Genomic DNA, 25,974 nt, shown 5'->3' with positions numbered 1-25,974 from the left:
GAATGACGAATGCTATAAAATCCATCTGAAGAGACATACAAAAGGTTTAGCTGATAGCCAAAATCTTTGTACTTTATTTCTAAAGTAAAAGCAAAAATCTTTGTGTGCTTTTGTTGCTTAGTATGTTTAAGATTCACTTCAGGTTGGAAGCTTCAGTATCTTTAACAAATATTTGCTTTATGGTTCATGAGTTCAGTTCTGTCTGAAGCTCTGCCAATGTATAAGATGGATTTATCCGTTGGTTGAATTATTTCTTTCTTTTAAGGCCAAGATCTTTGGGGTGCCTCTTGAATCCTTACCTCAGTGCAGTGTAGCAGAGTATGGGACAGTACCCCGGTAAGCACACATTCTAACCTTCGTTTAAAAATATGGGTACATAGTTTGGAGTAAAATTTTTCTTCTTACATGTGATCTTTTTTTTTTGCATTCTAAATATTTGCTTTTGCTTTTAAGACAAATCCATATACATGTATACTGGACTCAGTTTTAATCTCTCTTGGTATTTGTTAGAGTGGGTCTTGAATGTATTGTTTCTTTCCCAGCTTTCTGGTAGATGCTTGTGAAAATCTTCTGCAGAATGTTGATACTGAGGGTTTGTTCAGAAAATCTGGTTCTGTTGTCCGCCTAAAGGAACTCAAGGTGAGTGGAAAGTTGATGTAGTCAGTGTTGTATTGGTTCCCCAGTTTTTAAATAGTGTAAGTTTACATTAATGTAACAGTTTAAAACTTTGTATCTCCTATCAAGGAAGTAATTCTGAGTGCCGGGCATGTATTTCTTAGCTCAGTGCATTTGATGCTAGAGTAAGGTAGCAAGTGACTTGTTTCACCAGCCCCGTTTCTTTCTGTAGGCTAAACTGGACATGGGAGAGGACTGTATTCCTTCAGCTCTCCCTTGTGATATAGCTGGACTTCTTAAGCAGTTCTTCCGAGAGCTGCCCGAACCTGCCATTCCCACCGAACTGCATGATGCACTTCTCAAGGCACAGCAGTTGTTGACAGAGGAAGAGAGGACAACTGCCACACATCTGCTTTCATGCATGCTTCCCGATGGAGTTTCTCAGACACTGCGTTACTTTTTTAACTTTCTCAAAAATGTATCCCAGAGGTAGGCTCACACAGCCTCACTGTGCCACTAAAAATTCTTCTTTCATCAGTACTGTGAATTTGGGGAATTATTTTCTTTGTGTATCAAGTAGATTACATACAGTATTGTTACTTGTTAATATCCCTAATAAAATGGGAGGTCTCATAAGGCTCAGAAATGTCTATAGTAGGCTTAAAATAAACATAAGTACTCTAATTTAAAATTGTTAGTTTTTTGCCCATTCTCAAGAAACAGGTAATAAGTGGGACATACACAGTTTAAAAATAAATCCGTGTAACAGACCACAAGTGAATAAGGAATGCTTTTTAATCATAAATTCAGTTTGTTAATCCTTCTTTGCTTTGTCTTAGATCTGCAAAGAACAAGATGGACAGCAGTAACCTATCTGTGATCTTTGCCCCAAATCTCCTGCATTCCAGTAATGTAAATGAAAAGATGACTGTAACAACTGAAAAACGTCTTAAACAGCAGGCAGCCATAGTGCATTATTTCATAGAGCATGCTGACATTTTTGGTAAGAGGTTGCATTTAATTTTCATATTTTCCCCTTTAGTTGTCTTTTAAGCTCTTTGTTAAAAGTTCAGATTTTTACGTCTGGTTTTGGTCACCTGTACATGAGCCCGTTTTGCATGATGTCGACACTTGTGAGAGTTCAGTGTATTCCCATCATGAATAGCCAAATTCAAGTATAACCAAGTCCACCTCATACCGCTGCATGATCAACTGCAGTATATAGTATGTATGGTTAAAAAAACATAGGTAACCCTTCTTTGTATGATATTTAAAGTACTAATGCATTGAATTTAAGTTCAATAACATTGATCAACAAAAAGAAATAACAGTAATCACAAACTTGTAGTAATCGGGTAAAATAAACATGAATCCCTCCTCTGCATTCAGCCTGCAGTATCTCTCTGCCTCCATGATTGGCGTGCCCCATTGTAATAAAACTGGCATTAAAGCTCTCAGTAAGGCTGTAAATTGTTTCCAGCCTGTCATTCCCCACACTGCCTACATAACAGTTCATTACAATACAAAAACAAGACCATGTTGAGGTACAGATGTTGGGTACTGGATATTTCGGCAAGCAGCCCTGCTCACTTATTAGCTATATTTATCTCACCATCCTAGTCTATTGCACTGCTAATTTGAAAGTTGCTGTTAACTGCCTTCAGGTCGGTTTCATCCCACTCTGCTCTTCTTTCATCCAAGACCCCATCGGCCATACCGAATATTAAATCCGAAGATGTAGAGACCCTCTTGTAGTTAAGCATTTAATAACCGAATGTTGGGTTTGCTTGGAGAACCTTTGAATCATTTTGATGTGCCTTTCCTAACTTCATCTGTAGTGTAGTAGAATTTGACCGGTCACAGAACAGAGTGGTATAGATTCTCCAAATCGTTTCTGAAAAAGACGTGTCTACGATTTAGTGCATAAAAAGTATCCTTTTGACTTCTGCACCAGGTTCTGCACCACATTTTATCATGGAGAAGATTCCTGCAATGCTTGGAGTTGATGGTGGTCTTGCCACGCCCACTCTAGAAAGTAGGGGAGAAGGAGGGGAGAGTGAGTTTTCAGATGTAAAAAAGAGGAGGCGGCGAAGTGTTGGAGGTAAATCTGAAGTGAAACATCTGTTGTTCTTGTCAGTATCTATCTGGGAGGCTGTTTTCTTTGAATCTCTGCTTATGTCCTTTCATAACTTGGATTATTTTATGAAAATTATTACAGTGAAATAAGATCTGTTTACAGTGACTCATTTTCTTTTAACAGTCTTTTTTGGAAAATGGTTTGGCCTCATACATACATGTGTAGGAATGCCTTCTAAGAGTCAAAACTGCAAAACATTGTGACTTTAAGTCAGTTTTTTATGATTTTAGAAATTGTGTAGTGTATTTTAAATGCGTAAATTTATCCTGGCTCCTAATATAATTTAGTGGTGCTCTGAGTATAGAACATGATAGATTTCGCTTTGTCTTACATTACAGAAATGGTTAATGGAGCACTCCATAAGTTAAAAACTAATAGAACACCCACAAATACACCTCAGTTTGATGGATCAGGTAGGTATCTCGGTACAGTCATTTTATACCCTTCTTCATCTTCTCAATCTCTTCTGTCAAGGTGAAAATATTACATTTTCAGGCTCCTCCTTTTGCAATTGAAGAGTTGGTGATGGGCAGTTCAAATTTAATTTTTTGATTGGTTTTGCCTTTTCTTGTGTAAGCACATTTGACATTTTAAAGCTTGTGTGATTCTAGCCTATAAGCAAAAATATAGTCAATAACAGAGTTGCTAAAAAATGTAAATGCTCAAGTAGTTTTTTACTGAAATTCTGATTTGTCAATGACTGCTTGCCATTTTTGCTGCTTTTATGACTGCTTTTTGCTGGTTTTACCACATAATTACAGATGAAAAATCAGTCTGGAGGCTTATTATACGTATTAAAAAAATCACAGTGTAGGCAGTCATAAATATGGGTCTTCAAAAGTAACGTAGAACTGCAAAAGATGCAGATCCAGTTGTCAGCCACTTATAACTGACATTTTATTGAACAGATCTGATGTAGGTAAATTTAGTATGCTGATTCCCATTTAATATCAAGAGAGTTTATCAACTGGGGACCTATTATAAAAATCACAAGGCTAATAGCATAAATGACCATTGTTGGAAGTACTGCAAACTTCATCTGTTATACATGCTTTGCACCAGGTTGCTGATGGATTCTATCCCATTCCTCTTATAGAGTCTGGGAAAGTATAAGCCTATTCACTGATCTCTGAGCCCTAGGTAACGCATATCCCACTGTTCTGGCATATCCCACAAATTTGTAATTGGCTCAGGTCTGCCAAGTAGGGCATCCACAGCATCACAATCGCATCTTGCAAGCAATACTATACACTATACACTCCTGCCCAGGTCATAACTCGCACATCAATCGTTTTGTTGTACACAACAATTATCCTATGGTTTTACGTGTCTGTGCTATGTTTTACATTTTACATGTGCGCCCTGTCTTGCTTGCAGTTATTTCGTCAGCCACTCCTGTGATATTGACTCCAAACTCTAAACGAAAGCTTCCTCATGAGTCTGCACAAGGCTTGGGATTTTCCAACAAAAAGCGAAGGTCTTTGAAACACAACCTTGCTTTAGAATTACTTCCAAACATCATTTTTGGTAGTGGCTCAACTCCAGGCTCAGGTATGTGAAAAAGAAAAGTGTAACTCTTCCCACTTAACAGTATGGACTTAGGCAAAGCTAAAGTGTGTGTGTGAGATAAACTATAATGAACGAAATATTAAACTATTTCTGCACTGTCAGATTCTTACAGATTCAGCTTCAAAAGTGATACTACTTGTAGTCCATTAAAGACCCATGGTGTAACCTTGACAAACCCCAAAACAAACCAGTTAATAATAAATTGAAATGATTTTTTATTATTCTTGTTAAAATAGTTATCTTTTAATACTTTGAAACTACATCTTCAGTTCATCCACTGAATCTCTCCTGCTTCCAGGTCATACTAATGATGCTAGTCCTTCTACATCTCTGGATTCTTCACACGGTGCTGTATCTTCTGCTGGTGGGGTTAGACACACTGCCAATTCTGCAAAAAGAAAAAGTAAAAGAATTGAGTACAAAAAAGTGAACAGGTAGGTGTTCCATTGAGACTTGCTAACCCTCTAAAGGCGAAAGGACCCTTTAAAAGTATTTTTTCTATTAAACATACATTTAAAAGTATAAATATATAAAGATCAATTTGCAGTAAATCTTAATTTAAACTGGGGGATGGGAAACATGGTTAGCATTTAAAACTGTGTTTATGAGCAATGAATGTAGTTTGGACTAAATTTTATTTTTCTTAACTAAAATGTATATTAATGTCAGTCTGTGACTGCACTCGGATTCAGTACAACTTTATTTCTCATTTGGGAAAATGAAAAGGGGGAGCTCATTCCGAAACTAAAACTCTTCCAAAGAAGAGATGTACCTACCTATATTAGCACTGCTTCACCACAGTAAGAAACATCATTTTAATTATGGCATTTACAGCAGGCCAGCAGCCATATCACCCTGCAGCTCTCAACAGGCTACCCACTGAAACTAAGCAGGGCTGAGCCTGGTCAGTACCTGTATGGGAGACCTCCTGGGAAGCTGTGGTTGCTGCTGGAAGTGGTGTTAGTGGGACCAGCGGGGGGTGCCCACCCTGCGGTCTGTGTGGGTCTTAATGCCCCTGTATAGTGGCAGGGACACTATACTGTAGTGAGCGCCATCTTTTGGATGATATGTTAAACTGAGGTCCTGACACTCAGTGGTCATTAAAGATCCCCAGGCATTTCTCAATAAGAGTAGGGAGTTATCCCGGTGTCCGGGCCAAATTTCCCCCCTCAGGCTTTACCGTGGCCTTCAAATTGTCCCCATATATGATTGGCTTGCACTTGCCCTCCCTTGGACTGGCACCCTATCCAGGGTGTACCCTGCCTTGCGCTCATTGCTTGCTGGGTAGGCTCCAGCTTCCCACGACACCATATGGTACAAAGCGGTTTGGTAAATGACATGACATTTATAGCAGTTCTTCTGATCAAAGATGGAGTCGTAAAGACAAATTGGTTAATCTACGCAAGCTCCAACTGAATTAATGCGTAGTCAATTGTATTATCTGTATCTAGACAGTTGATTACAACTCTTCTTTCTGTATAAAATGCATTTAATTATATTCAGTTGTAAAGTTATCAGTCTCCCATTACTGATGCTCCAATGAAGCTCTAATGTCACTCTTGGAAATAATATCTAATGTTAAGAAATAATGCCCCCTGAAACGCATCCCCATTGAATCCATGTTCTAATTACCTCTTTTAGTACTGATTCCAACACCGTTCTTTTCTCTGGAATGTATCCTTAGCACTAAGTGAGGTATTGCTGTCCCATGTTATTGGTATTATATAATATTAGTTTTTATTTTAAATCAGGTGTCTCATTTAAAAATGTTAAAATTTGTTTGGAATCCACTTGAAAAGAAGTATTTCAGTACACGAATAGTCAGCATTGATCAGTTGACAGGTACAGTTGTACCATAAGTAAAATGCAAAGAAAGAATAAGAATTCAAGATTTTGACAATTTTGATATCTTTTTTAAACATTTGTTTTGATTTTGCATTCCCAGAGTTGAATCTGGAAAAGCAGGTTGCTTTTCCCCAAGAGTCTGCAGAAAAGAAGTGGTACGCAAGTCACTGCGTCTTCGGTTCAGTCTTGGCAAGAGCAGCAGAGATTCTGTAAGTCCGGGATCCAATGGTTGAATGTTGCCACCCATAGTCTAAGAAAAAATTTGGCTTCAAATAAAATGGAAGAAATTTAAACTCAATTTGGAAGATTGAATTGGTTGTATTAACGGTCTTATTGTTTTATGTTTTGGGTTTAAGATTTAAATCTTCTCGTGTACTGTAGTTTTTTTTGTTTGTATGGGCTTAAAATCAATGGGACTAATAAGTATAACTATTGAACACTAAAGATCAGTACTTTAATTCTAAAGACAAAGTACTTTTGCTAAGCATATTGACTTTTTTTAAATTGAGCTTGATTAATTAAAGCACAGTCAGGTTTTTTGTATAAAGTGTAATTGATTACTAATAATTCATCTTTATTATAACATTCATTTATATTAAATGTTATTAATATATGTTTATTATGTTATTAATTAATGTTAAAGGATCTGCTACATTGTACTGTAATAGTATTTTGTAAAATCAATGCAAAGTCTTCAATATTTGTTTTGGTAAAACTGGACGTAACTGGTATTTTGAAGACCTTTTCATTGTAGAGTACACTAAAATGATCTATAATGCTGTGCATTTCACTGTTTTCTGCAAACTTCTGTAAGGAATGGTTATTCCTGCATAAACCATGTATGCATATTAATCATTAATGTAAGAGCATGTTATTATTTGAACTTTAATAGAATGTATTTTAAAACTTGTAGAAAATGTTTATATAGTGTAATACTATGAAATATTTTGTTGGAAATGCTTATTTGCTAATACCTGATTAATTTTTTTTCTCTAAATGTCAGCTGATCTTGAACAATTCATTGGGGAAAAATAAAAAACTAAATATTTAAATATTTTGCACAATTTGTAATGTTTTAAGGGTTAATTTCCTTTTATATGTATATTCAGACAAAAACAGAATATGCAATAACGTTCTCAAATTAAAAGATAGATACCTTTATTCCAACAGAGCGTCATATCAAATTCATTTGTGGCACCAAAAGGATCAGAAAGCATTGGTTGGCGCCTTGCCACACAAGAAAGTGACACCAGTTTTGGGTCTGCAAAAGATGCTGCCTTTAGTCCTGTCATCATAAGAAATAAATGCACAAGAAAGGGTAAGTATATTTTATACTATAGCCCTTTTAACAACTATTGTACAATCTGTATCTAACACTTATTGTACAGTATCCTTCCAGAATAACTGGAATTTAGATAAAATAATTTACACAAATGGCAAAACTATTGGATTGATGTTTCATGCATTAAAAAATACGTTTTCTTAGGTGATGCCTTTTTCCAGGGTGATTTAATAAACAGTCAAATACAAATCACAACAAAACTAGTGAGGCAGACACTTTAGAACTGTAATAAAAACAATAGAGTAATCTGAAGTATGTTTCTCGAATAAGAACAATTTTGTGGTATGAATAAGTGAATTTATAAGTGTGGTGCTGACTTTTCAAGGGTACACTCATTATACTTGAAAGAGAAAATGATGTAGAATGGCAGAATATTCTTAACACGTCAAATGGTGTAACCATTAAAATGTGCAGTTTGTAGACAATTTTATAGTGACGTCCAACTTGGTAATTCCTGGAATAATTAAGGATATTGTACTTTGTCTTTTAGGTTCCAGGTATATTAGCAAATCTGAAGAGAATCTGCTTACCCCTCAGTGTGATCCAACAACCCACAGGACTTCCTGGAATGGAGCCAGCCCTGTTGATCCTCTTGTATTCAGTGATGAAACCTACACAGAAACACCAATGGGCAAATACCTGAAAAGCAGCTACTTCTCTGAGCCTGCCTTGATCTCTGGAAAGCCACCAATTATAGCTGGTATTCCTAAAGATCTCCGATCCACTTCCAGCAGTGAAAACCTTAGGAGTAATAACTCCTTCACTGAGGATGAAAACAGTGTCACTGGAACAACCCTCTTGAAGATTAAAAAGGCTTTCACAGAATCTGGGAGTAATCTGTGTTCACTTATTGGGGACAGAAGCTCCCCACAAAAGGAAATAGACTTAAAAGAAGGAGAAAATGATATTTTAATTGACTCAGTATTTTTGCCAGAGTCTAATTCTCAAGAATGTGAATCATATGAAAAAAATAGAAATTCCTACATTTCTCCTCAAAAGGATCTCATGGAGAATCAGCACTTCATGTTTGACCAAAGAGGCATTCTCAGTGAGTCTCCATCACTAGAAAGCTGTCAGCAGCCAGGATCAGATCAGTCTGATGCTTCACAGGGAATTGAACAAGCTGTGTTCCAGAGTAACAATCTAGATAATGACTGTGCAGTAACTGGTGAAGCTCAGATATTAAAGAGCAGTTTTATTGAAGATCTTAATACCACTACCGCTTTACCTGATAAAGCGGTCTCGGACGTTGTACAGTCACCTCTCTGTACATCCACATTAACAGTTCAGTTGCTCAAAATGCCGGCACCTCCTGTTAGTGATGTTTCACGATCTGATATGCAAGTTGAAACTCCAAGAATGCCAGATCAGAATACAGAATTTCAGAAAAACAAATTAGAAAAATCACCAGTATCAGATGTTTCAGAAACTATACCTTTAAGGGTGGCCGATCACATTCAAAGATTTACTGTGCTTTCTTTGAATGATCATACTCCTAAGACAAAAACAATCAAGTCCCCACTTAAATTCCAACGCACCCCTGTACGCCAGTCTGTCCGAAGGATTAATTCACTGCTTGCGGAAAGAAGACCAACAGGAGGCATGAACTGCTCCTCAGAAGTTACCACCCCAACGATGGTTAAGTCAGTGAGTCATGAAAGTGGCCTGTTTTCACAAGGGGGGCTTTGTTTCCAAAACCCTGAAGACCCGATACCTTGCTATCATCCTGGTAATGAACACAAGAAACTTTCCAACAGTACCAAAAGCTTCATTCACCAAACAAAGCAATCTGCTCTTGGTGATGTTACTAACAAGGTACAACAGAAACCCAAGGTTTCTTTGCTGGCAAATAAGAATAATAGTCCAAATCAAACTAATGCGGAGAGATCCATCATGCATCACATCATAGAGAAAGAAAAATGCCGTTTCAAAGGCTCGCCTAAGAATCCATTGCCTGAAGGCAAATTTTTGTCAACTACAAGAGCTATAGATCTCTGATCTACTCTAGACCTCCTGCTATGTGCAATTGAACTCCTGCTTGGACTTTGAATTATTACTTCAAGCAATGTATTCACCTTGTTTACAATGTTAATTTATTTTCTTTATCTGTAAATGCAAGTTTATGTAATATAGCCATCAGGGATGATTTGTGAATTAAGTACTAAACCATAATGTTTTTTGTCATCCACCTTCAGCGTGTGATTATACAATAAGTACCTGTAGTATCAATGAAAATCTTGGAATGGATGAATTTATAGTTCGACTGTTTTTGAAGTTTTAATATTTTTGCTTTTGTTACTTTTTACATGGTCAGTATAATGAAACGGTTGAGTTTACCAGGTAGATTTGAGGGGGCAGTTTGAATAACAGTCTTACCTTGTTGAGAATGTTTTTGGTCAAGGGTCATTCACCTTGGACTGGTCTTGCCTTGAGCTGGAGAACCTGTAACATAAAATTCAAAATACTACCATTGTAATTAGTTATGTTACAATGATTGAGTAACGGTATATGTTGCAAAATAAGTTAGCTTATGTGTTCCTTTTTAAAATTACTTTTAAGTGTTGCTTTTAAATATTTTAAGTTATATGCCGGTCATTTTTAAGAGCGGGAGCTGAGGCAGTTTAGTGGCTTATTATGAGGATTAGAAAAAGGGTGTGTTTTAGGTATTTTTTGCCAAATGACTTTTGTTTTCAGTTTAATTGGAGGAAGAATGAAAAAAAAATGTCCCCTTTTCTCTTTGTGAATGTCTTTTGTACAAAGAAATTAAGTTTATACTGCATACAAACTTGAAAACGGCAATAAAATCTATACAAAAGAAATTCTAAAGCATATTGCGTTTTTTAACAAGTTTGACTTTTTGCACTGTACAGTGTTAGAAACATCACTTTTACAGTTCATATTTCAGGGTTATGGACTTAAAGTACAATAAAGTTTTGTGAAACATTCTGCCATTCATGAAAGCTTTATGTTGAAGGAAACATACAATATAGTCCTCTTGATCACCTGGTTATTGGGACTATAATGAGATTTTTTTCCTTATTTCATTTCCTTCAACATATCTGAACAATTCTTCAGTCTTCATGTGTAAGTGAATTCTAAGAACAAAGGTTGAGAAATTGTCTGAAATAAGAAAAAATAAGCAGAGAATTACATCAATCCACAGTATTTCATTTAAATTAATTTAGGAGATGGCTTCATACAAGATATCACCTGGATGTTGAACTGCTAACATTTATCTATTTACATTGTATCTGTAAAATAGAGGGGGATAAATGAAGTTTAATGCAAACATTGCATTATAACTAAATAATTATTAGGCTTTAAATGTCTACAAACATGAGGTATAAATTGCAATTATGAGTCATATGATCTGAAGTTAGAGTATAAATTTGTTTTTAAGGAAGTGCCAGAGTTTCTTTCTGATATGTTAAAGTATCTGGTTCCACTCGGGCTGTTAAAGCAGAATGAGCAGGCATGAAAGTGAAGGGAAAGAAAAACTAAACAGCAAAGTTTTAGCATTTGTGACCAGGACATAAGGAGATATGAAGGGGCAAAGTGATAAAGGGAGTGGTGGGTAAATAAGGATCTTAAATTATATCTGAGCAGAAGTATCTGCTCAGATACTCAAATCATTGAGTGCACATACTGTAGGAAGGGTTTCAAGGCAGAAGAAATTTAGGTTGCTAAGTGTGATGCAGTTTTGGATGATGCAGGGAGGGGTAGTTAAGAGAAAGCTGCTGAAATTCAGGCAAGTCAGAACAAAGAAACGGATTATATGATACCAACACATCCAATGATTAAGAATATCTGAAATACTTTATAATAAGAATTATTTAAAGGCTTGTTATGCAGAAACTTAAATGGCTTAGACATTTATGAACTGGTAAAGAATTATTCATGCTTAGTAGAATGATAAAAAGTGGTAGCAGAATCCTGTTTAAACTCTACAGTCTTGTACATGTGTTTTAAAAGAGGTGATTATAGTGTTTTTTTTTCTTTTTGTAGGTTCTTTAAAGAAATTCAAAATTACAGTTTTAAAAACGTTAAATATGGTGTAGTAGGGTTTACATTTGGCCTTCAACTTCAATAAATTATGGTTTAAAAGGTTACACTTGATTTCAGTCATGGACATTTTTAAAAAGGTTTGGTATTGCAGGCAAGGGACGTAAAAGCAAGTTTCTTGTTAACAGTCAGCACCGAAGTTAATATTAATAGTTGGTTTAGCTACGTTTGTGCTGTAACTATCTGTTCCTTAGAAACAACAGTCTTTGACATTTATCCTGCTGGTTGAAATTAATTTGATTTCTACGTCGGTCAACATTGACATAAAACCGATTTTGAACGCTGTTTTTGATACGCGAAGTAGAGACAACTAGTGTCACAAAGGAGTGTTAATGCTAGGTTTCCTTTACAATTAGCATATTTTTTATATACGTTGTATACATCAGTGGGGGGAAAAGCACAAATCACAAACCAGTCTGATCTGAAATATTGAGGACCTTGCGCAGAAGACTATGAAAACGCTCAACATTAAAAACAGGACAATCTTTTGTTTTAGCTGCTTATGATCAGTATGTTGCAACCGAATATTGAAGAGGTGGGGTGTGGTATGCGCATTTAAATTATGTTATTTTCATAGTCTTTCTTAACCCGTAAATTAATCTTGCAATCTTTATAATACAAATGAAGGATGTGTCTCAAATTCGTTTCTACAGAGCAAGCTGTGTTGATCGGCTAATCCAATGTTTATTGCACTGTTAAAAGCACAAATCCTCAAAAGCAGTGACGACAAGCACTTCTGGTGTCAATATTGATATCTGTACTTTGTCTATCGCGAAACACATTTGCTGTTGTGTTTTTCAAACACTTTCATATTACGCTGGCCTGTAATATTAAAGCTTTGGTTGCTGAGCATTGCGGCCGACACTAAACCACAAAAAACACCTGAGCAGATGCTCATCTTTTTTTGTCTAAGGACCAATGAACGCTTGATCTGTCTTCAAGCCCGGCTACCTTAGTAACGGCATAAATTATTCACAGTAAACCTCAGGCACTATCACTGCGCAACGTAGCGCATCTTCGTCTATCTCTGCAAGATATTATCCTGGTTTTATGGTAAGTACATTTAATCTGATGGGTTTTAAACGACGTCGGTTCGTTTTCTTAATATTAGCATCACCTGTAATATTCTTTACAATAATGAATTTCAGTTTTTTGTAGTTTTGTTATCCAGTCTATCTTAAGCGAATCCAACGGCCTACTGTACATGACGTTAAAGCCAAACCATTAGCGTAAAGTGGATTACAAATGTAGCCAATGCTAAAAGAAGCCGTACGAATAGCTGTCTTGTGTATTGTCTTAATGCATTCAGATAACCGATTCCATTTCGTAAATGAAACATTTTTGTAACGTGGCCTAAAGAGTGTGGTAGCTCTAAATATCTGGACAAAATCAATATATCAAGCTGTGAAATATTTGTAATGGGGTAATGGATACTGGATTTAAGATTTGATTAAAAAAATACATAAGACATAAATACCTTTACATTTTTCTTGGTGATCGTTTCTCATTTTGACGTCATGTAGTTTATTTTTTAGCTTCGCCAGTAACGGTTTTGTAATTAGAAATATAATTTAATTTAATATTATAAGTGCCCTGTATTTACGGGAAAACAGAATTTGTAAATTATTTGCGTTTCAGATTTTATTTGACTGTACAGTGTTTATCATTGGAGAAAAACAGCTGTAAATTTAATTTGCCAGCTATTGGAGAGAAATCATGGAAGAAAATGGCGTTTTACTCCGACGTGAATAAGACTGTTTACCAAAATCCTTTTCTTTCAATCCCACATCTTATTAAATGACGTCAGAGAGTGTCTTCCAATAATAAGTAAAGAACATTGCTGATCAATTGTATTGATTGATGATACAATTACATATTTAAATACGGGCTTAGAAGAAACCTTAGTGCAGTTGATAGTAAATGGAGACAAAATTAATGGAACATATATCAGCTGGAGTTTCCTTACAATTTAGGTTCTCAGCTTTTTGATAGTTCCTTGGATAATTTTCAGACCCCTCTTGAAAGAAGCAACACAAGGATGCTTGTCAACTGGTCAGCTCTTACTCAATATAATCTTTAACAAAATACTAACAATAGTTACTAAGAGAACTAACAATATAATTTAATATGCCTATAGGTCAGTTCCTTAACAATATAATATTTAACTACTGTATGTGCATCACTTAATTAACCATCGCTGCACATTCTCAGTGCGCTTTAAAGACGTCCTCTAAAATTAATTGCAACGTAGTGATTATGCCACAGAATAAGTCAGTCAAAACAAAGAGCAAGAATCATATATTTACCAAAAAATACGTAAATGGACATGGATAAGGGATGAAATACAGTTTTACAGTCTTCATCAGAAAGAATTTGAATTCAACTTCCTAATTGAATGTAGAAGACCTGCAAGAATAAAGGGCTTTTATCTTTTCATGTCATATTTTCCAACAAAAAAGAGAATATAATGGATAATGACATCTGCCTGCCCATGCCGATCCACTTCACTTTGGCTTCTCCGGTGACTAATGAGCTGAGCAGCCAAGTCAGGTTTTTTTTTTTTTTCTCCATGCATGAATTCAACACACATTGAATGAATTCACTGCCACCTACAGGTTATCTTGGCCATGAGGTCCTTGGCCAGCCTTCTACACGGGGTCATGCTATGTGTGGTGTTGTGCTGGGTAGCTCTGGTCTCCAGTCACAGTCTCCGCACAGTGGACCAAGTGTCAGAGGCAGACATTCAGCGTCTCCTCCATGGAGTAATGGAACAGCTGGGCATTGCTAGACCCAGAGTAGAGTACCCTGCACACCAGGCCACCAACATCGTGGGACCACAGAGCATTGAAGGTACTGCCCTTTAAAAAATAAAAAATAAAACAGGCATTTTACTTGATGCGTCGATGAAAGATTTTAATTTCAGCTGAAACTAATAACTACCCAGCTTTTAAATGTTTCAGAATGTTGTGGGGATAAAGGTGTTACCGTACACTTGGTGAATGTTATATAAATATAAAAAATATAAATAAATATCCCAGTTTAGACAAAAATATTTTTGTTTCAAAGCTTTATTTTCCACTATATGGCTTATATGTATTGTGTAGTAAATAACAAACAAGCTAGGTGAATAATACATTGTTGCTTTCTTCAACATGTAATATTAACTATATGTAGATATTTTTACATAACAGTTTTTACATCAAGTTGGACTGTTTTGTGCTATTATCATTGGCACAGTGCAAAGCTATTCTTTCAAAGCTTTTAAAGAGTAAAATGAAATTTGTGTTGAATCTAGATCTACTAGTCCATAAGATATATTTCAGAAGTTTGTTTAAAGATACTTTGGTAAATTTTGAATTGTTTAGGTTGATGAAAGCAATGTGAAACTATGTATTTACATTTGTCCTTTGTTAGACACATATTTTAAAAAAACTCCCTACTGGAGAAGCCCCTTTTCATAACACTTTGATTTTTTATTTGAAAGTATTATTTGAAATCATTCATTCATTTAATGATCATTCATTAACAGAAAGTTTAGAGTTTGAATGTAAGTCCCCCACCAAAGGCTTACTCGCAAAGACATTAAAACTGAAACTATTGAAATAGGTATGAAAACAGGAATTTCAGTACAACATAATAAAACGTTTGAGAGTGGGCCCCATACCACAGCACAACACAAAGAAAACCAAGAAAGAATAACAACTATTTTACATCTACTATGTGTACAAAAATTACAGGGCTATAAGCTATAAAATGAAATATGAATAAAAACATTTTTTATGATTAACTAGAAAGTTATCCTGACAGAAAATATATAATTACTCAAGCCACAGGCTTGGTAAACCAATCTCAGATTGCGTGTAACTCTGTCAGATGTCTGTTATAACAGTAAAGCACGTTTGTTCCACAACAATAAAACCCCTTTTCAACACTGACCTTTGATGAGTGAAATGTCTTTATTCAGTTGTTTGTTTCTGTAAATCTTTTGTAAGATTTTGAAAGTAAATACTTTGGAGGAGCGAGAGTGATGCTATGAAGTAACATTTTTAGTTGTGTTGGATCTCAGTCTTTACACCAGTCTCAACATTTACTTATAAGAAATACATTTACTGGTTTAAATGTCAGTCTCAAATAACATTATTAAACATATATGTCATATTTTTTATATACTGTTTGGTATTTTGTTCCCTTTTATATAAGCCTCAATATTTAATACCAGAATAAGTGTTTCCTCTAAATATTTCGGCCAAAACAGTTCTGCAGAAACTGTTGGCCTCTTTAATGCAAATTGTGCTCATGATTTGATCTGTTATATTATTGTACAGTTAATATACAGTAGTGCTCCCAGTGTGGTCATATTATTTTTGCCACCGTGATTTATCTTCATAATAGTACAATATTCAAAGACAGTTTTCTGTATGTGGGGTTTCCAGATCGTCTGAAACAATTAGTCTGCTAATTGCAGTTACTAGGCACATTATGACTCTGGTCATATTTGTGTTCATTGAGTACTGCTACAGTTTTTAGTTTTTAAGAAATTAACAATAAGTTTAGTTAAGGATGAAAAGAGAATCTACATGGACTTCTCATACAGAAGTTAAATTAAAACTTTTGCTACCAACCAGAGCTTGTAGAAACTTACAAAATGTACATGAAAATGGAAATCAAATGTTTTGAGACAGAGAGTGAATAGATTGTAAGTTAATAAGTTTCTTTAAGATTCTTGAGGAGACAGCATGGTTCTTGCTTGGCAAAATGGTGTAATTCACTGAGGACTCTGATGTAGCTGTCTAGCTTTGCAGAGACAGTCATTGCTGGAGTGTTGTCACCATTGTGTTACACAGATCTATAGGGTGATAATGTGACACTATCTGAGACCTCCCAGGACTGCTGGAAGACAGCTCAGGGCAAGACAGTACTAATGAAATTGCTGTTGTGGATTTGAAATACTTTGAATAGCTGCTGTAAGATGTAAAAGAAAACAACTTTCATCATGGATAACAATGAAGAGGAAAACAAACATTTGGAAGGCAATCTTGTTTTTGTATGTTTTGCTTTGTTTAGTTTGTTTCTCATAATTCTAAAAGTATCCACAAACACAGTTGCCACCTTTTATGAGTAGTTTAAAATCACTCTTTTGAAAATCACAACTTTATTTTATCAGCACCAATTTAAAATGTAAATTTAGATGCCACAGGTGGGCCATTTTTAAATTTCTGTTTTAATAATAATAACATCACTTTATTAACCCTTTATAATTTTGTGCATTAGGAATTATCTTTTTGCATAACTGAGCTTGCTCTCCATGAGACAGACAGGGAGAGAGCCTGTGGTCAGAGGCCCTTAACCTTGCTCAGGGGCCCAACAGAGTAGGATTCCTCTGCCAGCTGCAGGATTTGAACCAGCAACCTTCCAGCCACAGGCACACATCCTTAGCCACAGAGCCACTGCTCTGTCCCGTAAGTGTCATTGAAGCTTTTTAATAAAGCTTCAATGAAGAGGAAGGTGTTGTCTTCTCACTTCTTGAAGTTTTTCTATTTTAAAAAATGTAGGCACAAATTCACCAGACTCAGAAGAATAATACTGATAATGCTCTTGTGTATTTGTTTCGCAAGAAAAGATTTGACTTAAACTCAGAAGTGCATTTTAATTCCACAAGGGGGCATTGTTGGAGAAATATAAGCAGGTTTTCCACAGCTTTCAAATTAAATACAGGTATGTTCGCTTTGGTTTTTCAACCACAGTACTGACAATGACAGGTTATGTTTTCTCCTAGTTAAAACTACTAATGGTGCAAAACTTTCCAGTTCCTATGACAGGCAGTTTGAAGATGTTACAGCCAAAATGAAAAGAATCGCCTGCATACCAATATTTTACGTTTCATTAAGAGTAGTCTGTGAACAGTGGAGCAGAGTATTTACAGTGAGAACAATCATTTGATCCTGCTAAAAATATAGTATTTAATCAAACCTGTTACCGAGGATACCAAGACTTAATGATCTATAAATAGAGCAATGAATGCAGTGTGAGTTTTATGAGATTTAAAGAATGAGCTTTGGCACAAGTCCAGCAAAGGATAAAATAAGATGGCTTGTAACCATATGTACAATATATACAAACAAAAGAATAGTAATTAGTTCTTAAATACTGAGGCATAGACATCATCAGACACACCACAACATTAAGATGTTGAAAACCTCTATAACCATCTTCTGGTGTATTTATTACCTGAGTTTCTATTTAACTAATCTGTAATTCCGCACTGCTGCTTTTAATGTAATGCTTACAAATAATAACATTTCACAGTTCTGAGTTTCATACATTTGTTTACCTATTCAGTACTGCATGTTTCATGGGTTAAAGCAATACTGTATATAAATGACATTTGGGATTTTATTTGTTAATTTATTGAACATTTTATATTTTAATAAGGACTCCTAATCTGGAAAACAAAATATGTGGTAATTACTTACGTAATTTTAAAATACTGTAAATTAAAAATAATCCAGTTTTTGTTTTGTGTGTGCCTATTTGTTATAGACATTATTATGGATTTTTAACTTTATTGTTGAGTCATATAATATGAACTCTTGGAGACAGTGGGTATTGGTAGGTTGTATGGTTAGTCACTCAGTTGTCAAAACCTTTCAGTGCTGCAGATTGTGTAAATCTATTTGTTAAGTCTTGGCTAAAAGAATTTGGTCAAGGAGTATAGCAAACAAACAGGACCTCACAATCCAGCCACTGCGATGCACATGAAACAAAGCCTACGTATCAAACACATATGGGCTATCCTTGGTCAATTTCTGAAAATGCATCCATGTAAACCAACCTTCCAAAAGTTCCACATTAATTTTCCGAGCTTGGAATGGGCTGCGGTCCAACAGAACAATGGTATTGATCTTGTGCGCACTGTGTGCGAGCGTGGGGCTGTGGGGCTGTCATGTATAAAGAACCTGGTGTCCTAGGACTGTTCAAGATCACATGTCTGTTTCAATTTTTTATTTACTTTACTGATAAGCCCTAAAAGAGAGCTTTAAAAAGCGAACATTTTTACTTTAATTTTATAAACATTGCCCTAGGAAATTGTAAATTCCAAGAAATGTAGTCTTGAGAATTAATCTCCAAAGAGCTTCTTTTTGGCTAAGCAGGTCACAAGCAAGATTATTCTAAATAAATATTAGCCTGTTGAGTCCAATAATCCTTAAACATACTGTAATTCTCTAACTGTTTCTCTTTCCCCCCTAGGCGGTGCTCATGAGGGGCTGCAGCATTTGGGTCCCTATGGCAATATTCCAAACATTGTGGCTGAACTGACAGGAGACAATATCCCAAAGGATTTCAGTGAAGACCAAGGCTATCCAGACCCTCCCAATCCCTGCCCATTGGGAAAGACAGGTAGAATTCTGCATGGCATTGGTGCAGAACCCTGGGAGTACACATTTAACCACATCTCCAGCCTTGATGTACACATTAATAGTTTTAATGAATTAAAAAACTATCCATTCTGATTTCTCATCAGAAACAATCATTTTTGTACTTCTCTTTACAGTGTGTAAATATTTTAATAGGGTGATTGTTTTATTATGTGTAAAAATAAGTTATCAATGTTCCTCTTAACTACTTAGACTATAGTACAGAAATCATGTATTGAGTACAAACCTTCAAAGGAAGATAACCAAAGAGGTTATTTATGTTAACAGTTGCAGTCCAGTGCTTCCTGAAGAAAGAGATCAGTTGGATTCCTATTTGCTGACAATGAACAAGACAGACATTTAGTTCTGACTAACAGCTTTTTTTTCTTTACATCTAATACAAACTGAAGTGTCTGTAGCAGCAGTGTCTCTTCACCGGCCATTTACGGTGTCATAAAATATCCAATAAAACTCTGGCCACCAGAACCGTGACTTTCTCCCTGGGTAGTACATTCACATCTCAAAAACGTCATTCATTCACAACACAAGCATCAAAGCCAAGCAGTGGTTGCTTTTGTCACTGGGGACCATAGAGACCGTCTTTGGAGTCAGTTTAATAAATGCTTGTCTGTGTGGCAGATAAACCATTCAGTGACTGGCCAAGAATTTGGGCAGATTGTTTTAAGGATATGCATTGACACCATGGTTCTCTTGTTCTTACAGTCAATTGACACAAAAATCATTACCTCTTTAATTGAGACAGACCTTATTCTGAAACTAAAATTATGTGCAGCTCTTTGCTCCATACAAACTGTGCTACTGACACAGGCTTTATGCTGACACCTAACAAGCACATCCTTAATCTCCTCAGAAAGTCATCCTCACTCTCTTTCAAGAAAGTCTTGAAAAGTGCAGCATCACTATAAGTTAAAATCAAAAGCTATGTGAAAGTGACCTAGATATGTCAGTAAGGCTAAGAGGTGCCATTCTGTATGACCAGAAAGTAACTGCAAGCTGTTAATTATCCTAAGTATTTTGAGAATAAGTCATTTTTAAAATCTGCATAGAAAAAGCCACAGACCCTGAATACAAGCGACAATATTTATTCATCATGTTAAAATTTGCATTCTTTACTGAGACATATTTAGTTTAATCCCTTAAATGACCATTGCAGTGAAATCTCAGTCCTACATGTTGGTGAGCACAGTGTTTGGTTAAGGTTCAGATTTCGTTACAGCACTTATTTTTATCTTCAAAATGATTTCAAGAAACACAAATGAAAATGCTACAGTATCTATCAAACAGAGTAATGTGCAGCTTGACAGCTAAAGTTCAACTCCCTCTGTACCAGCCAATGAATCACCAAGTCATTAAACGGTTCTTAGATTTGAGGCTGCTAAGAAAATTTGTATTGAAAAATACACTCGAGGATTTTGCCTTTTGTTTATCTTCCCTGTGCCTTCACACAAAGAGCTCTTTGTTAGTTGTGCCTGCTGCGGCATTTATTGTTTGCATTTTTTTAACGCTGCCGAATTTCACTCCTTTGATTTGCAAACATTATTGACATTTACAAATGGGGTCTGAAGGGTGCTTACCATAATGTGTTTTCAGACCGTATTTTTTTTAGCTTCACTTATGCTAATATAAAGAAATATTGGTTTAAAACTTTATTATTCAACATTTACTCTAGTTTTTTGAATATCACTTGCAAATACTTAGTGCAATATAAATATACTTAATTCCATTATAGGCTTGTTTAGCTTATATATGTGTCTCTAGGGTGGCACTGGGGGATGAAGGTTAGTGCTTTTGCCTCACAGCTCTTGAGTGCTGGGTTGGATTCTGGCCTGGTTTGTATATGGTCTGTGTATGTTGATTTTGCATGTTCTCCTGGTGTCCATGTGGGTTTTCTCCCACCTCCCAAAAACATGCTGAGTATGTTAATTGATGCCTCTAAATTGTCTATTGTCTATAAATCCCTATTGATGTCTCTAAATTGTCCCCGTGTGTGTACCCTCTGATAGACTCGTGTCCCATCTAGATGATAAACACATCTTTCACCCTATCCTTCCTGGAGAAGCTCCAGAGTGCTGCAGCCTTTACCAGGAATAAGTGGTTTTTTGACAATGGATGGATGTGTACAGTATATTTATAGTGAATGTGCTGTACATTCAGCGACCAAAATATAATACTTTAATATTTGGTAGAGACATTTGAATAGCAGAGGAAATGTCTAACCCTATTTGTGCATGTCTATCCAAAAAATGTCTAGATTCTAATTCTAGTGTATTAAATACCATATTTAAATAACCAGAAATATTTGGCTCCATAATAAGAACAGTAGCAAAATTACATTGACATGTTTTTAAGACAGCAAATACAATATTGGAAGGCTTCAGCTTGTTTCATGGAACTACTTTTTTAAAAACTCCAGTGCCATGATGCCAATGGTAAATGTGTTAAGTTGGGAAAGCATTTTCTAATTCAAGTTATTCGGAATTAAGTAGTCAGTTATCCTCCCTTTGTCAAGATAAAGAAATGGGCAAGAATTTTAACTGGTTTGGTATTGCATTACTTTTTCATGTAAATCAATAACAGTCACTTTTTGGGCAAGAAAGGTGGCTGGTACAAATCCAAGTCTGCCTTTTGGCAACGTCTGTTGGTATCTCAGAGATACAATTCCAGCCAAGCCTCTGGGGAGATCTTGAAGTCATTGGCTTAAAACACACAAAGTGAAATAAAAATGCTGAGATTTCAGTGAAGTCTTTAATGACTGTTAAGCACAGGGCCTCTACAAGAGAGTTGGAGCTGTTCCCTTATATATTTCCTTTACCTTTCAAGATCTAGAAGCTGTAATATTTTGAGAATATGTAAGATATATTGTGGGTATTCAGCAGATAATATATTTTTATATAACTTCATCTCACGTGATAAAGTTCAGATTCAAAATTCATTGGCAGAATTGAGGCTTTCCTGAAGAGGGAAGTGGCTCAAGCAATAAGTATACTTGTTTGAAGTGCAGATGGACATTACCAGTTTGGGTCAGTCTATTTAGCTTATTCTAGTAAGATAATTCCAATAGAGAAGGTGCCAATCTTTAGGGGAGTGTGTTTTGGCTTCAGTTTATCTCAGCTAGTATCTTTAGTTTGTGACAAAACAGCATCTCATAGGACTTGTCAAGAACGTTGGAGTGTACAGTGATATCAGCAAGAGATACGCTCCTCTTCCAATTGATGTCAACTCTCCTGTTGGCTCTGTTAAATTTCCATCTTGAGAAAAGACAGAAGGCTTGAAAAATGTATGTTGAAAAGGTACCCTCACAAACATGCTTATATATTATAAGCTATATCAGTGGTAAAGCAAAAATGAGGAAAATTTGTTGAATTCCAAATTTGTGAATGCAAAAAGAAAAGTATTTTTTCAGTGCATAGTAGTAATAACATACAAAATAAGGTTTGGTTCTTGGACCATGCAGATAACAGGCTTGGAGCCTGAATTGGTCATCTAAACCAATTTAATCTTCAGTTTATATTGAACAATATTCTTGACCTTTCATATGCTTCAGAGAATAATTTGTTTCATTAAAACTGTTATGAGGAAGAGGGCAGGACCGAATTTGGGGAGCACTGTCTGAATGTTGTTAAAACATAATTCTTCCACCTCAGAAATATCACTAGACTATGTGCTATGTTGTCTCTGACTGTAGCAGAAAACCTGGTCAACACATTCGTCATTTTTAGGTTTGATTACTACAAGGCCAGACTTGCTGGAGTAGCTAAATCCTCAACTTCACTATACCCACAATTTGGCACCCAGGATCCTGACCAAATTCCATACAAATGATCACATTTCTCCTCTCCTGGAGTCCTTGCACTGGTTACCTATAAGGTTCCATATCAACCTCAAAATCCTCATGCTCATAAGGCTTTATGTAGCTTGGCACCTCAGTACCTGTCTGACTTTATAGCTTTGTACTCCCAAATTCACTACCTTTGTTCATCTAATTTTGGGTGTCCCCCAATCTCGTTTACATTCTATGGGTGGCAGGGCCTTCTCTTGTTATTCCCCAAAGCTCTGGAATTCTCCTCAAAGATATGAGACAGTCACCTACCCTGAGCAAGTTCAAATCCAGATTGAAAACTTTCTTCTTCAGGAAGGCTTTTATTTAACAGGTGTCTGTATTGTGTTTATTGTGCTAATTTTGTTATTTTGTTTTGCTTTTCCTGTAAAGGGCTTCGAGAAGCTACTAGTAAAGGTTTTTAAGTAAAATAAAGATTATTATTATTATTGTAATAATAATGTTTGATTGTTGTGTTTTGGTTTTGTTGGTAAAACAGCTGCGGATGGGTGCCTTGAGAACTCACCTGACACGGCGGAGTTCAGCAGGGAGTTTCAGCAGCATCAGCACCTGTTTGACCCAGAACATGACTACCCAGCTTTGGGCAAGTGGGTGAGTGGAGATCCTAGTGCTGGCTTGTTTGGAGCTTGTCAAAGTTTTAAAAACTTAAGGGAGATTCTTTCACTGAAGGGTCAAAAGATAAACGTCTAAGTGGTTGTTAAACAAAACATTTAAATATGGAAATAGTCGCTACAGTGTCACTCTGGAATGTTTGGAATGACACTAGCTGAGGCAAGACAAACCACAACAAATTGATACTGGGCATTTCACTGACATCTTTCAGCAGTGATGAGCTTGACCGAGGTTCTTCAGAAAGACAATTTGTATATTTATAAAGCTTTCAGTATTGCAATCAAGAACAATAGCTTTCAAAAGTGGCACTGGATGTAATAATATACATGCAAACTAAGGCTTAAATGTTGATTTTGTAACATTTCTTTCCACTGCTATTTGATCATTCTAGTGGTTTTAACTTAGCAGTGAGTTAAGGAATAGAATCTCATGCAGTACTTCCTACTATTGTGCCTCACCATTTACAAGCAGACTGAAATAACTTAAATACCTTAAATGTTATCACATTTTAGAAATCTAGAAATTTTAGAATTTTAGAAATCTTTAGAAACACCATTTCAATGACTGTTCTGATCCTGTCTCAGCCTTGCAGGCAGCTGGTACCTCTGACAATTGGCCCCCGTCTTTCTTTAATAGCTTGCGGGAGTCAGTAACTTAATGCAGCATGTGCTGCAAGTCATAAAAATGGCTAGAGATATTATTAGCTCTGGTGGAGTGTTTGTGGTCTTGTATTTGCTTCCTAGCTTTGTCTGTGAACCACTTCTTTATTGTCAGAATTTGCAAGGAATAGTGTGATTTTATGTTTGGATATTTATATTTAGCTTGTTTATTTACATATGAAGTCAAATAATTCCAAACTATAGTATAGCCCAGTGTTACAAGGTCTAGGTTGGTGTTGGAATTAGGTTTGGCTCAGTGATCACGGCTGAAGTCTGATGAAGTGTTAAGGGATCTAGTTAGTGTTGGGTTATTAAGATGTGTGAACACTTCTGGAGTCTCTGAATGGGTGGACCAAAAAAATGCACTTCAGAAGGTATTTCATCTCTCACTGTGGATTTATACAGTATGTACTGTATATAGTTTTGGTCTTTTTTTCTATAGCGTTGCAAATAATAGGGAATTTAGTATGTGGAATTGTTATTTTAAATTAACAATGATTTTGTGTGTACATATAGTATGTGCAAAGAAAATTAATTAGCTCAATTATATGCAAAAGTGTGTACAAATATCTTGCGAAACTGAACATCTATACATGGTGTTTAAATTGGTTTGACTTTTGATTAATTAACTTTTAATTAATGGGTACAATTGCGATTTATCACAGTTATGCACTGTAGAAGAAATAATACATTATGCCAGCATATTTTCTCATTGACAACGTAACATTTTTTACAAATACCATTTTTAGGTATTGTCACTTATTCGTGAATATTATGGTAAAAACCTATAGACTGTCTGAAGCTGCATATTGACAGCTGACAATGGATTTCATTTTCTCTTAAGTAAACAAGGAACTGCTAGCTTCATTTTTTATACTCCTTTTCTAGTCACCCCACCATTTGCTTACTCATACTCATTTTAATGTGCTATGCATATGCATGTGTCTTTTCCAGACAAGTTCGTATTTTAAACACTATGTGGAATCAGTTATACCAACTGTGGTAATGGGTTCATTTTCCTCAACATAACTTTCCTGCCTGCCAAGACCTTGTCTGGCAATTTTTAAAAGGTTTACTGCAATAAAGCTTAGATCAAATGCTGTGCTCTTAAGAATTTAGCTTTTATATGATAGCTAATGACAATAAACCTTAAACTAGGCAATTTATTTTCAATAATAAATAAGTATAAACTTTCATTTTTGGTAACTAATGATTGCTGCTTTTTGTGGGTTTTTTGTTTTCTTCATAATGGAACCAGGTTAAAACAGTCATCAAAAGAAAATTAGATTTAAAAAATGTAGTTAATATCAAGTTTGTTTTTCTTTTATCTTCGACAGAATAAGCAACTGCTTTATGAAAAAATGAAGAGTGGTCCAAAAAGAAATAAGAGGGTATGTTGTTTCATTATGGTTTCTCTAACACTCTGAATAAATGTGTACCTGTTTCATTGAGAACACAGGTCACTGTAATAAATCACCAGGATGCTTTCTTTTGCACTTTTAAATGATAACCACACTTCTGAACAGGTGTTTCACTGACAGCTTGTATTGTGTTGAGCAATGTAAAATATTTCATTTCTAAATAACGTCTATTAAAACACCACTGATGAGTCTCATTCATCCTGACAGACTGACTTGCTATTAGACAATGCATTAGAAAAAAACATTCTTTCCTACTATGTTATTGGTCCAGCAGAACATTGTTGCATCCTTGTGTTATTGAATACTGCCATACAAGCATACGTTATAAACAGTATATAAACATTTAGACCTCTCTCTTTCTTCTAGTTATTTGTACTCCTATTACAGCAGTCGGATATGAATAAGTAGATTCATACTGAATATAAAATAAACCTTATC

At 35.6% G+C, this 25,974-nt stretch overlaps 1 protein-coding gene across 1 annotated transcript in view; it reads left to right on the top strand.

Annotated features, from left to right (window-relative positions):
• scg5 (secretogranin V) overlaps positions 1-25,974 on the top strand; it is a 31,254-nt gene that overhangs the window by 3,817 nt on the left and 1,463 nt on the right. Inside the window, exons 2-16 of the mRNA XM_006632520.3 lie at positions 266-336; positions 543-639; positions 848-1,104; positions 1,455-1,618; positions 2,570-2,716; positions 3,091-3,165; positions 4,130-4,303; positions 4,620-4,755; positions 6,267-6,375; positions 7,337-7,484; positions 7,999-9,491; positions 14,186-14,420; positions 18,819-18,968; positions 23,323-23,435; positions 25,453-25,506. Coding sequence (XP_006632583.2) covers positions 266-336; positions 543-639; positions 848-1,104; positions 1,455-1,618; positions 2,570-2,716; positions 3,091-3,165; positions 4,130-4,303; positions 4,620-4,755; positions 6,267-6,375; positions 7,337-7,484; positions 7,999-9,491; positions 14,186-14,420; positions 18,819-18,968; positions 23,323-23,435; positions 25,453-25,506 — 3,423 coding nt within the window. The remainder of the gene's footprint in view (positions 1-265; positions 337-542; positions 640-847; positions 1,105-1,454; positions 1,619-2,569; positions 2,717-3,090; positions 3,166-4,129; positions 4,304-4,619; positions 4,756-6,266; positions 6,376-7,336; positions 7,485-7,998; positions 9,492-14,185; positions 14,421-18,818; positions 18,969-23,322; positions 23,436-25,452; positions 25,507-25,974) is intronic.

The sequence above is a fragment of the Lepisosteus oculatus genome, chromosome 8, assembly GCF_040954835.1.
Source record: "Lepisosteus oculatus isolate fLepOcu1 chromosome 8, fLepOcu1.hap2, whole genome shotgun sequence".
In the NCBI taxonomy this organism is placed as follows: domain Eukaryota; kingdom Metazoa; phylum Chordata; class Actinopteri; order Semionotiformes; family Lepisosteidae; genus Lepisosteus; species Lepisosteus oculatus.
This window is presented reverse-complemented; position numbering and strand designations above follow the sequence as displayed.